The 13,530-nt window shown below is 42.4% G+C and overlaps 1 protein-coding gene across 1 annotated transcript in view; it reads left to right on the top strand.

Moving 5' to 3' along the window:
• LOC117507327 (monocarboxylate transporter 2-like) overlaps positions 1-13,530 on the top strand; it is a 93,813-nt gene that overhangs the window by 17,518 nt on the left and 62,765 nt on the right. The window contains 1 exon segment of the mRNA XM_034167171.1: positions 3,828-4,044. Coding sequence (XP_034023062.1) covers positions 3,833-4,044 — 212 coding nt within the window. The 5' untranslated portion in view covers positions 3,828-3,832.

Consider the following 13,530-nt stretch of genomic DNA (forward strand, 5'->3'; position numbering starts at 1 on the left):
CTCACCAAACCGTCTCCACAGCTAATCACCACACAGCTGATCCCACTCACAGCTGATTACGCACACATCCGACTCACAAAACGCTGCGCGCAAAGCCACGAAGTCATCCAATCACGCCAATTACGCACACCCGCGCTCCACTCACACAAAAGCACAAAAGACAGAAACAGTACACTATAACCACTCAGCAGCCCACACAATTATAAAAGAATCCCAGAAAAAAGGAGAAGAAAAAAAAAACCCTAATCTATCTTCTGGAGCTTGCTGGGCTCGAGGCCAAAGCCCCCGCCAGTGAATACACACCGCCCAGGATTCGCCCCGAAAATAACAAACTAAAACAAAAAACGGGCGCCCGACGGAATGGTGAACAAAAATCCACCAAGCTGGACACCCCCCTATTCTAAACTGGGATTCACAACAAAAAAACAAAGCCACAAAAGCACAAAAATGCCCACACCGGAGCGCGCACACACACACAGACAGAAAAATGCCGTACAAACCAGCCCCCGATCCAATCCAACCTGATGGCAATGTCGGACGAGCCCCCAAATCTGTTACATGCCACAGTCTAGGGCACTGGCAACGCAACTGACAAATACAAAAAAAAAAGAGAAAAGAAAAGGTGCGAGTGGAAGGTGCTCAAAAGTATAACACTTTATTAACAAAACATAAAAAGAAAATACAACAAAAAAGTTAAAAACATGCTGCAGCAAAAGAAAACCCAGATGCTTCTTGGGCATGTGGCACACTGGACTTTTATACTCCCAGGTAGGCATCAGCTGGCAGGTGCTGCTGATCAGCTGGGCGGATCTGAGACGTGGAGGCAAGGCAAAACCAACATACGTAACACTGCTCCTCAGTTTTTCTCAGTTGCCCTCAAAAGTACTGAAACACTTGGTATTTCACACATTTTAGTTTGTTTATTTCATTTCAAATACATTTTTTCTAAAATTATCTTCCTTAACTCAAACTGAAAGCAAATCGCTACAACTTGATATAAATTTATTAAAAATAGAAAATCCAGCTTCCTGAAAGTTCATCTACAATTTGACAGAAAATACATTTGAGATGAAAGCCTAGATTTGATGTTTTGGTGAAAGAAACGTTTGTATTTCTTCATAATTGATGTAAATAAAGTCCAAGACATATTCAGTGACTTGGAAATGTTCATGTTTCCATCCCCTTTCTTGTCTGAAGAAAACTGGCAATAAAACATATTATTATTTCCAGGTTTTATCAAGTTTTAGAGCTTTGCTTTCAGTTTCAGTTTGAGGAAGATCATTTTAGAAATTTTTATTCTTTATTTTTTTGTATTTCTTGTATTTAAAATGGCATAAACAAATTAAAATATGTGAAATTCCAAGTGTTCCAATACTTTTGGAGGGCACAGTATCCTAAGCTTATGATGAGTACAAAATGAGTGTGGTATTATTACTGTTTTGTTAAAAGTAGACCTGCACTGAAATAAATGTGGTCAGATCTCAGAAAGAAATAGCTGATATGTATTTATAAGACCCTTATGAATGCAGTAAAGTAAATCTGCAAGCCCAAATTTGTAATTCAGTGGAGAAATCTTCGTTTAAAAATGACAAATTTGCAGCTAAAATTTGGCCTTCAGCGAAAACTGTTTGTACATCCGGGTCATTGCAGTGACGTTCGGCAGAAGACGGCGCGCTCGCGCCTTCAGTCCGATCCCGCATTGAAATTAATTTTATCTCTTAGTAATGTTACTGTTATACACATCCTGGTTTCAGCATCCAAAAGTAAACTGCAATGAATGTGAGATACAGCTCTGCATGCTCAGATCAGCGGCGAGCGACATCGACAGCGGGTGCCGTTCTTCCCCGACGCCTCGCTCTCTGCCTCCGCTGCGCTTACCGAGTCGTGCTCGGTAACCGCTGAAGCGGGCCACTCACACCGCCCCCGTGTCTGCTGTGCAGCTGGCATCGCCTCTCTGTGTACTGAATGGAGGTGCAGCCAACTTGGCACAAGTCCAGAGAATACGCTCGCTGTTTTGATGCGCAGCGGCCGGTGATGCCTGTTGCTGCAAGGACAGACTTTCCGCAGCGCCGCACGTCTCGGTAATCGGCTGAGAGAGGTTTATATCTTTTTAATGACTTGGATTCTTTGCGGGTCTCGCCTCCGTACCCCGCGACGGTACCGGAGGCGAAAGACAGTAGATTTTCAATGCGATACCACTCAATCAAATGGGCGTATGAAAAAGTCCCCCAAAATAATTTTCAAGCACAAATAAAAGAAATATGTAAATACCAAACGTGCCGCAAGACAATATGAAGTTTTAAAAAAAGTAGATCCTTCCGTATAAGACAAGAAAAAGGTACAGATGCAAACTGACGTAAATCCACAAATTACAGATGGCGCGCGCAATGCATACTGGGAGAGGGTCTTTTCCCTGACGTCTCGGCAGCGTCCCGGATGTGATGACAGTTTTGCGAAGGGCAAAATTTTAGCTGTAAATTTGTCATTTTTAAATGAAGATTTCTCCGTTGAATGACAGATCTGGGCTTGCAGATTTACTTTACTACATTCAGAAGGATCTTATGTGTAAATATAAGTCATTTTTTGGTCCAAAGATCTGACTGCATTTATTTCAATGCAGGTCTACTTTAAGAATGTTTAATTTTCACTGTTGCTGCACTTTGTGTCAAATCATAGTCATATCGTATATCATATTGATATGAAAATTCAGTAAGTTATATCTTCTATTATACATTCCAAATCTGGAACTCTACTAGTGTTTACTAAGGTACACCTAAATATCTTTAAAAAAAAAAAAGAGTAGAGCCACTTAGGTGCCTGGTCTTGAGAACCATGGATGGTAGGTTGAAAAGCTTATTTATCCTATGGGAACTCTCCCTACCCACCTAAGCGGCTCAGGAATATGGACAGCATGTATATAAGTGACATTTACATGACAATTTATATGACAGTATTGAGATATGATAATTTGGCCATATTGTACAGCCCTACTGTCAACTAGCTGAAAACTTTGATTATTAATTTACATTTACATCTATATAAAAATGCTTAAAGTGGCAGGGGGTTAAGAGGGCTGTAATTAGGGGAGCCAGCTGAAAAGCAAAAAAAGAAAAATGCTTTAAAATGTGGGGAATATGGGGGTCAGAGCCCCTCCAGAAGCTGAAAGGCAAATAAGGAAAATGCTTAAAAGGCGGGGGGTCTGGGCGGGGGTGGAGCCCCCCAGAAGCTGAAAGGTTTTAGTCATGCTCATGCTCCCAAGAACCATTTTACTGAAAAAAAAAAAAACCTCTGAAGGACCTAAAGGACATGGTTAGATGGCGAGGAGCTTTTCCAGGCATGTGAGAGGCAAATAAAGAAAAATGCTGAAAAAGATGGGGGAGTCCTGGGGGGGGGGAAGCTCCCCAGAAGCTGAAAGGTTTTTGCCATGCTAATGGTCCCCTGAAGCATCTACTCAAAATAAAGTCTGAAGGACCGAAATGACACAGTAAGATGCTGACGAGCTTTGCTCATTCATATCCGTGACATATGCATATCAGTAAAAGAAAAAGCCTCTCATTTTTTTGTCATCCCACTGTGGTATCGAAAATGGTGTTGGTGTTGATTTTCAAATTCTAGTGTCATGCCAACCCTCATGTGTTTACAGTTTTTTTAAAGACATTCCATAACTTCATGTTTCTCCAATTTTAGACCCTTGATGACAGTCTGACATCTGTACAGCAGACACTTTAGTCCACTTTTTGGAGTTGAATTCCTGTATGTTTTGTTTGTTGTTCTTTGACCAACAGATATTATTTCATTTTATTTTATTTATTTATTTATTTTAACAGGAAAAATGTCCCATTCGCCTGTCAGCTCAAAACCTCCTGATGGAGGATGGGGTTGGATGGTGGTGTTTGGTGCCCACATTTCCATTGGTTTCGCCTACTCTACACCCAAAATCCTATCGGTTTTCTTCAATGAGATTCAAAGTGACCTTCTCATCAGCTCCAGTGATGTAGCATGGATTTCCTCCATCATGCTGGCCATCATGTATGCAGGCGGTGAGTTGGGTTCAACAGAGGATTCACATCTTTGTGTGTATCATACAGTACCAAAGGATTTTCATTCTTCTGCTGTTGTCTTGAATATAAATGATTACACAGATCACTGACTTGGGTCCTATGCAGACTTGGACTGTGCTGGTAATCACTCCATATTTACCATATAGTGCTGCATTATATTTTTACCTTCTGTTACTTTATCTCAGTGTCTTAATTATTGACTATATACATAAAATTCTGTGTAAATCTAGAATGGTGTTTGTGTTTGAGTTATAGTGAAATATAAATACAGTAACAGAAATGCAAATACCATTTTAGTGAGCAGAAGCAAATGGGCTAGTTAATGTTTTTGTACAAAGCACCAAGAACTGCTTCTTGTTGCCACTGAAAAGACAAAAATGTCAAGAAGCACCTAAATCAGTGCACCTTTTTCTTGCTAGCCACCCTCCCTATTGTCCTCTGGCTGTCCACAAAGTGTAAACAAGTTGAGTGTTGTGTAGTATGAAAGTTAATCCCTCTATTTATCAAAGACTGTATGAAGCTTATTCTTTCTCTTTATTCAGGAGCATGGTTCTTCAGTCTGAGAGCATAATTTATTATTTTTGCTTGTTCTCTAAAACCCAGCATGTCCACATTCACATCTTCTTCTTGTGTTATGGAAGTTAGCACCCAGCTTAATGGTGTGTTATCACCACCATGGTTTGCGCTGGCATGTGGATCACACAGTACCTTATTTAGATAGGCAGCTGTAAACCATTCGGAAAATTCACATGGCTTTCGGTGAAAATTTTATGGGCTTCACAGAGATTAAGGAGTGTTACTACCGCTTTAAGGATGGCCCACAATGGCGCACAGTGCGCCGCACTCTGAGCCGCGATCGACAGGCAGAAACCACCAGATCATTTCTAAACGGATGGCTGTATGGATCCGGGACCGTCGTGTGCAATTTCTCTGGTTATCACAAGAGCTGGACATCAGCCATTTTCCGGCAGATTTCACTTTTAACAAGAGATTTTGTCATGAAAAGCCACGCGGAGGCTTCGCGCATCATGACGGAGCCACTGATGGAGTGAGACAAAGAACGCCTCCGTTTTGGAGCGTCAGAGGACAAGTTGGGACATGCCTATCTCGGCTTTCAGTGGCTTACCAGTTGAGTGAGTATAAGAGAAATTGTGGAGAGCTGGGCATGTCCCAACTTGTCCTCTGACACTCCAAAACGGAGGCGTTCTTTGTCTCGCTCCATCAGCGAATCCGTCGTGACACGCGAAGCCTCCGTGCGGCTTTCCATGACAAAATCTCTTGTTAAAAGTGAAATCTGCCGGAAAATGGCTGATGTCCAGCTCTTGTGATAACCAGAGAAATTGCACACGACGGTCCCGGATCCACACAGCCATCCATTTAGAAATTATGTGGTGGTTTCTGCCAGTTGATTGCGGCTCAGAGCACGGTGCGCCGTGCGCCATTGTGGGCCGTCCTTAAAGCGGTAGTAACACTCCTTAATCTCTGTGAAGCCCATAAAATTTTCACTGAAAGCCATGTGAATTTTCCGAATGGTTTCCAGCTGCCTGTTTCTAACAGTTTCTGAAAAAATTCTGATGGAACAAAGCCCAAATCATTCCGCCATTTCCTCGCAATGAAAAAACGACGAGAGGGGTGGACCAGTGCTCACTCAAAGCCTGCCCACAGGCGAATGACGCAACCGACAGGCGTGAAAAAAACTCACACATGCGCACGAAGGTTCAAGCTTGGCTGACGTAAAAACATATGAATCAAATCCATATATTTTTTGCATAAAATAAAAAGGTCCGTTACTTTTCTAAGAGACCTCGTACATTGCTATCTTTTGATAGAAAGTTGTTTCACATTATATGTTGTATCACTAGCCAAACAAGTTAAAAAAGGGGGACTTATAGTCTGGAAAATACAGTATACTTTTTTCACATTTGGGCTGACAGCCCTGTGTCATCTTGGAATATTCTGTTTTGGTGTTATATGTGAATAAAATGTGTAACGTGTTATGTAAAAGGTGATCCGTATTTGTCCCTAATAAATAGAAAGCATTTCTGAAAGGGATAAAATGTGAAAAAAGGCAGATAATCTCTACAACATTTGACATTGCAACAGAGCCCATGTGACATTTTCTTTTCCTGGCGGAAAAGTGCTGAGTGAGCACCCAACAAACACTTTCTTTCCAGGGTTATCAGCACTCCTTGCGACAAGTTCCTATGACACCAATAAACAAATAATGTGGACTCGCTTACAATGTACAGTTGTAAAACAAACTTGAGTAACTTCTTATAAAGTGGCACTGCATTTACAACCCCTGGCAATAATTGTGGAATCACCGGCCTTGGAGGATGTTCATTCAGTTGTTTAATTTTGTAGAAAAAAAGCAGATTACAGACATGACACAAAACTAAAGTAATTTCAAATGGCAACTTTCTGGCTTTAAGAAACACTATAAGAAATCAGGAAAAAAAAAATTGTGGCAGTCAGTAACGGTTACTTTTTTAGACCAAGCAGAGGGAAAAAAATATGGACTCACTCAATTCTGAGGAATAAATTATGGAATCACCCTGTAAATTTTCATCCCCAAAACTAACACCTGCATCAAATCAGATCTGCTCGTTAGTCTGCATCTAAAAAGGAGCGATCGCACCTTGGAGAGCTGTTGCACCAAGTGGACTGACATGAATCATGGATCCAACACGAGAGATGTCAATTGAAACAAAGGAGAGGATTATCAAACTCTTAAAAGAGGGTAAATCATCACGCAATGTTGCAAAAGATGTTGATTGTTCACAGTCAGCTGTGTCTAAACTCTGGACCAAATACAAACATGGGAAAGTTGTTAAAGGCAAACATACTGGTAGACCAAGGAAGACATCAAAGCGTTAAGACAGAAAACTTAAAGCAATATGTCTCAAAAATTGAAAATGCACAAGAAAAAAATGAGGAACGAATGGGAGGAAACTGGAGTCAACGTCTGTGACCAAACTGTAAGAAACCGCCTAAAGGAAATGGGATTTACATACAGAAAAGCTAAACGAAAGCCATCATTAACACCTAAACAGAAAAAAACAAGGTTACAATGGGCTAAGGAAAAGCAATCGTGGACTGTGGATGACTGGATGAAAGTCATATTCAGTGATGAATCTTGAATCTGCATTGGGCAAGGTGATGATGCTGGAACTTTTGTTTGGTGCCGTTCCAATGCGATTTATAAAGATGACTGCCTGAAGAGAACATGTATATTTCCACAGTCATTGATGATATGGGGCTGCATGTCAGGTAAAGGCACTGGGGAGATGGCTGTCATTACATCATCAATAAATGCAGTTTACATTGATATTTTGGACACTTTTCTTATCCCATCTATTGAAAGGATGTTTGGGGATGATGAAATCATTTCTCAAGATGATAATGCATCTTGCCATAGAGCAAAAACTGTGAAAACATTCCTTGCAAAAAGACACATAGGGTCAATGTCATGGCCTGCAAATAGTCCGGATCTTAATCCAATTGAAAATCTTTGGTGGAAGTTGAAGAAAATGGTCCATGACAAGGCTCCAACCTGCAAAGCTGATCTGGCAACAGCAATCAGAGAAAGTTGGAGCCAGATTGATGAAGAGTACTGTTTGTCACTCATAGTGATGTGCTGGAGCGTTCTTTTGGTTTTCATGATTCCATAATTTTTTCCTCAGAATTGAGTGATTCCATATTTTTTTCCCTCTGCTTGGTCTAAAAAAGTAACCGTTACTGACTGCCACAATTTTTTTCCTGATTTCTTATAGTGTTTCTTAAAGCCAAAAAGTTGCATTTGAAATGACTTTAGTTTTGTGTCATCTGTGATCTGCTTCTTTTTCTACAAAATTAAACAACTGAATGAACATCCTCCGAGGCCGGTGATTCCATAATTTTTGCTAGGGGTTGTAGAACCGTTATCTTAGGCTCAATGATGAGCTGAGAAGTCTGACTTCCCATACCAGTATCAGTGGAACTACATAACATAGTGATTGTAAATATTAATATGATGATAAAACTAAGACGGCTCAACTCTATTCCTACACCTAATACAGTGGGGTAAAAAGGTATTTAGTCAGCCCCTGATTGTGCAAGTTCTCCTACTTAGAAAGATGAGAGAGGTCTGTAATTTTCAACATAGGTACACTTCAACTATGTGAGACAAAATGAGAAAAAATAATCCAGAAAATCACATTGTAGGATTTTTAAAGAATTTATTTGTAAATTATGGTGGAAAATAAGTATTTGGTCACCCACAAACATTTCTGGCTCTCACAGACCTGTAACTTCTCTTTTAAGAAGCTCTTCTGTCCTCCACCTGTTACCTGTATTAATGGCATCTGTTGGAACTTGTTAGCTGTATTAAAGACACCTATCCACAGCCTCAAACAGTCAGACTCCAAACTCAACCATGGCCAAGACCAAAGAGCTGTCGAAGGACACCAGGAAGAAAATTGTAGACCTGCACCAGGCTGGGAAGAGTGAATCTACAATAGTCAAGCAGGTTGGTGTGAATAAATCAACTGTGGGAGCAATTGTAAGAAAATGGAAGACCTACAAGACCATTGATAATCTCCCTCGATCTGGGGCTCCACGCAAGATGTCATCCCGTGGGGTCAAAATGATCATGAGAACGGTGAACAAAAATCCCAGAACTACACAGAGTGACCTGATGAATGACCTGCAGAGAGCTGGGACCAAAGTAACAAAGGCTACACACTACGCAGAGAGGGACTCAAATCCTGCAGTGCCAGGCGTGTCCCCCTGCTTAGGCCAGTACATGTCCAGGTCCATCTGAAGTTTGCCAGAGAGCATATGTCCAGAAGAGGATTGGGAGAATATCATGTGGTCAGATGAAACCAAAATAGAACTTTCTGGTAAAAACTCAACTCGTCATGTTTGGAGGAAGACGAATGCTGAGTTGCATTCCAAGAACACTATACCTACTGTGAAGCATGGGGGTGGAAACATCATGCTTTGGGGCTGTTTTTCTGCAAAGGGGACAGGACGACTGATCAGTGTTAAGGGAAGAATGAACGTGGCTATGTATCGTGAGATTTTAAGCCAGAACCTCCTTCCATCAGTGAGAGCATTGAAGATGCAATGTGGCTGGGTGTTCCAGCATGACAATGATCCCAAACACACCGCTTGGGCAACGAAGGAGTGGCTGCGTAAAAAGCATTTCAAGGCCCTGGAGTGGCCAAGCCAGTCTCCAGACCTCAACCCCATAGAAAATTTGTGGAGGGAGTTGAAAGTCTGTGTTGCCCAGTGACAGCCCCAAAAGATCACTGCTCTAGAGGAGATCTGCATGGAGGAATGGGCCAAAATACCAGCTACAGTGTGTGCAAACCTGTTGAAGACTTACAGGAAATGTTTGACCTCTGTCATTGCCAACAAAGATTATGTTACAAAGTATTGAGTTGAACTTTTGTTATTGACCACTTATTTTCCACCAAAAAAAACCTGTACCTGTGTACCTATGATGAAAATTACAAACTTCTCTCATCTTTCTAAGTAGGAGAACTTGCACAATCAGGGGCTGACTGAATACTTTTTTTTGCCCCACTATACCTGCAGTTTCTTTTATTTATTTATTTATTTATTTATTATTTCAACCATTCATGCACTACTTCTTAAGTAAAAGATGCTAATTAATAATAATAATAATAATAATAATACATTTTATTTGCTAGGCGCCTTTCTGGGCACTCAAGGTTGCCTTACAACAATACAACATAACAACAACAATATAAAATGACATTAAAACAAAGTTAAAAACAGTTAAGATTAAAATTAAACAGGACACAGCAGTTATGGTTGTAGTGAGTAGGCTTGTCTAAACAAATGAGTTTTGAGTTTTGATTCGAAGTCAATGAGTGAAATGGTATTGCGGAGGTCTGGGGGGAGAGAGTTCCAGAGCTGGGGAGCAGAGCGGCTGAATGCCCTGCTCCCCACAGTGACAAGACGGGTGGGGGGACGGAAAGCTGGGGGGAGGGAGCGGAGGGAACGGGCAATTGAGTTGATGTGGATGAGATCAGTCAAGTACGGGGGAGCGAGGTTGTGGATGGCTTTAAATGTAAGGAGCAGAAGTTTGTAGTGGATGCGGTGTGAGATGGGGAGCCAGTGAAGCTGCTGGAGACCCAGGGTGATGTGATTTATGGAGGGTGTGTGTGTGATGATGCGGGCGGTAGAATTCTGGACCAGTTGAAGTTTATCAATAGTTTTGTGGGGGAGACCAAACAGGAGGGAATTACAGTAGTCCAGACGGGAGGTGACGAGACTGTGGATGAGGACAGCGGTGGAGTGAGGACTGAGGAAGGGACGAAGGCGGTGGATGTTTCGGAGGTGAAGGTAAGCGGAGCGGACAGTGTTATTTATATGTGAGGTGAAGGAGAGGGAGCTGTCGAGGATGACACCCAGACTCTTTACCTGAGGGGAAGGGGAGATGGGGACGGCGTTAGTGAAAATGGAGAATGGTTGGGTTTTGTTAAGGGTGGATTTGGTGCCGGTGAGTAGGAATTCAGTTTTATTGCTGTTTAATTTAAGGAGGTTTGAGGTAAACCAGGAGTTGATTTCAGAGAGGCAGTTGGTTAGGGATGATAGTGGAAGAGTGGTGTTAGGTTTACTGGAAATATAGTGCTGGGTGTCATCCGCGTAGCAGTGGAAATTTATTTGATGCTTTCTGAAGATGTGACCAAGGGGGAGTAAGTAGATAATGAACAGGAGGGGGCCTAGGACAGAACCCTGAGGAACACCAGAAGTGAGGGGAAAGGGGTGTGAGGTGAAAGATTTTAGCTGGATAAACTGAGTGCGGTCTGAGAGGTAAGAATGGAACCAGGTAAGGGGTGTGCCAGTAATGCCAATGGAGGCAAGACGGTCCAGAAGGATGGGGTGTGAGATGGTGTCAAAGGCTGAACTGAGATCTAGCAGAAGGAGGATGGATAGTGAACCAGAGTCAGCAGAAAGGAGCAGGTCATTGGTAATTTTAAGAAGAACAGTTTCAGTACTATGGAGGGAACAGAAGCCAGATTTAAATTTTTCATAAAAGTTATTGGAGGAAAGGTAGGTTTGTAGTTGAGCGGCAACAGATTTTTCAAGAAGTTTTGAGATGAAAGGAAGATTTGAAATGGGGCGAAAATTATTGCGGTCAGACAGATCGGAACCAGGTTTTTTAAGGACAGGCGTAACAGCGGCAGTCTTGAGTGAAGGTGGTATAGTTCCAGAGGTGAGGGAGGCATGGATTATGGTAGTGATGAAAGGGGACAACACAGGAAGAGAAGCTTTAACAAGGACAGTGGGGAGTGGGTCAAGTTGACAGGAAGAAGATTTAGATTTTTGAATAAGTGTGGAGATTTGGTTGACTGTAGGGAGGGTAAATGTAGAGAATAGATGGGACAGGGCAGGAGGACATGGGAGGGGTGGGTTTGGAGCAGAAAGGAGAGTTGCTGGTGGATGTGTTGGATTTTCGTGGTGAAAAATGAAGCCAGGGTATTGCAAAAGTCAGTACAATATAATGAAATGGTAGTAAGTCCGGGGGTTTTGTGATGTGTGAGAGGAGTGAAAAAAGTGCTCTAGGATTTCCTTCATTTGCACAGATTAAACCAGAGTAGTATTTGGATTTAGCTATAGATATGGAATCCTTGTAGTGGATGAAATGGGCTGAGTACATTTCCTTATGAATGGTGAGTTCAGTTTTGCGATAAAGTCTTTCCAGCTGACGGCCTTTAGTTTTTAACTGGCTGAGAGTGGGGGTGAACCAAGGTGCAGTGTGCGTGAAAGAGACTGAGCGGGTTTTGAGTGGAGCCAAAGTGTTAAGAATGTTATGGAGATGGGTGTTGTAGTGTGTAAGAAACTCATCTGTTGTAGAAAGACTATCAGCACTGGGGATGTTATTAATGTGAGAATTTAAATTGTCCAAGTTAATATCCTTAATGTTACGGAAATAAATTGTATGTGGAGGGTTGGATTTTGAAAAAGACAATGTGATACTGAATGACAGGAGCAGATGGTCAGTGAAAGGGAGTTGAGCAGCTTTACAGTCCATAGGAGCAAGTCCTGAGCAGCAGGTTAAATCAAGAATATGACCTTTGTTGTGTGTGGGAAAGTTGACAAACTGTCCAAACAGGATGTAAAGTCTTTTGTGAGAGAGTTAATAGCATTGTCCATATGAATATTGAAGTCACCCAGTAATATGATACTAGGTGAGAGTGTGGATAAGTGGGTGAGAAAGGCAGAGATGTCAGTGATAAAATCCTTGTTTGGTTTTGGCGGTCGGTACAGAGTTGCAATGATGGTGGGAACAGGTCCAGAAAGCTGGCAGACGGTGACCTCGAATGAGTGACAGGCAGGCACACTCACAAGCGCCACCCTCCAGGTCTCCCGGTAGATCATCGCGAGACCATCCCCTGTGCCGGTCCCTCGAGGTTCAGTGAGGTAAACAAACCCCGCTGGAGTAGCATCATTGAGAGCAGAGAAGTCATTTGGCTGTTGCCAGGTCTCAGTCAGGCACAAGATGTTGAACTTACGGTCCGTTAGGAGATCTTGGACGAGATGGCCCTTACTCGTGAGAGAGCGGATGTTTAAGAGGCCAATGTTGATCGTAGTGCTTCTGAGACTGGGTGCTGCGTTAGCCGGCCACGGGACGCAGGTCAGCACAGTTGGATTAGCGTGGCGTCCGGTGTTCTTCAGCATTTGGCGTGCGGTGGACCAAAATTACTTTACTGAACTGGAATTGTCATACTGGAAGTGTCCCCGTGAGCCCCAGTATGTGCTTCTCCACCGGGGCAGGTAAAGGATGTCCGGGTGTTGGAAGCAGAGCAGGCGCTGGTGAATCGTGGATTAAAATGGAGTTTGAACTCAGTGGCTGTATATTGAAAAAGTGCTGATGTCTGGTGGATAACAGACAGGATGAACCAGCAAAGTACGAGCCACACATAGCAGATCCACATAGCTAGGCTGGGTTGCAGCAGGAGATGGCTTCTGGTAGCAGGTAAGCTAATCACTCAGTTGCATGCTTACTCCAGTGACAGTTTTACATACTAAGCGTGATGAATAGATGGGTTGATAGCCCACACATAAATCATACTTTCAATGTCCAGAAAATGTACATTTAAGCATTTAAGCATTAAACCCACTGAGCAGCGGCAGCCAAAACGCGCCAGCGTTCACTCAACCGGAACCGGAAATCATCATAATATCAGTGCACCTCCACTGCTTAATGCAAGACTTTCAGTTTGGTGTAATCTGTCCAAAGGGAATGAAACAAGGCAGATGATGTCTAGAACTAAAATGGCATAGTTCAAACTAGAAGTTTTCCATCTCACCTGGTGTGATGCTATCTTAGACTGTAAGCATGCACCACTGGCTACAAAGCGGGCCCATTACTCTGATTTGATCAACAAAAACAAGCATAACTCGAAGTTCTTGTTCGACACGGTGGCAACACTTATTCATGGACAACCACCTT

Source organism: Thalassophryne amazonica, chromosome 3 (genome assembly GCF_902500255.1).
Source record: "Thalassophryne amazonica chromosome 3, fThaAma1.1, whole genome shotgun sequence".
In the NCBI taxonomy this organism is placed as follows: domain Eukaryota; kingdom Metazoa; phylum Chordata; class Actinopteri; order Batrachoidiformes; family Batrachoididae; genus Thalassophryne; species Thalassophryne amazonica.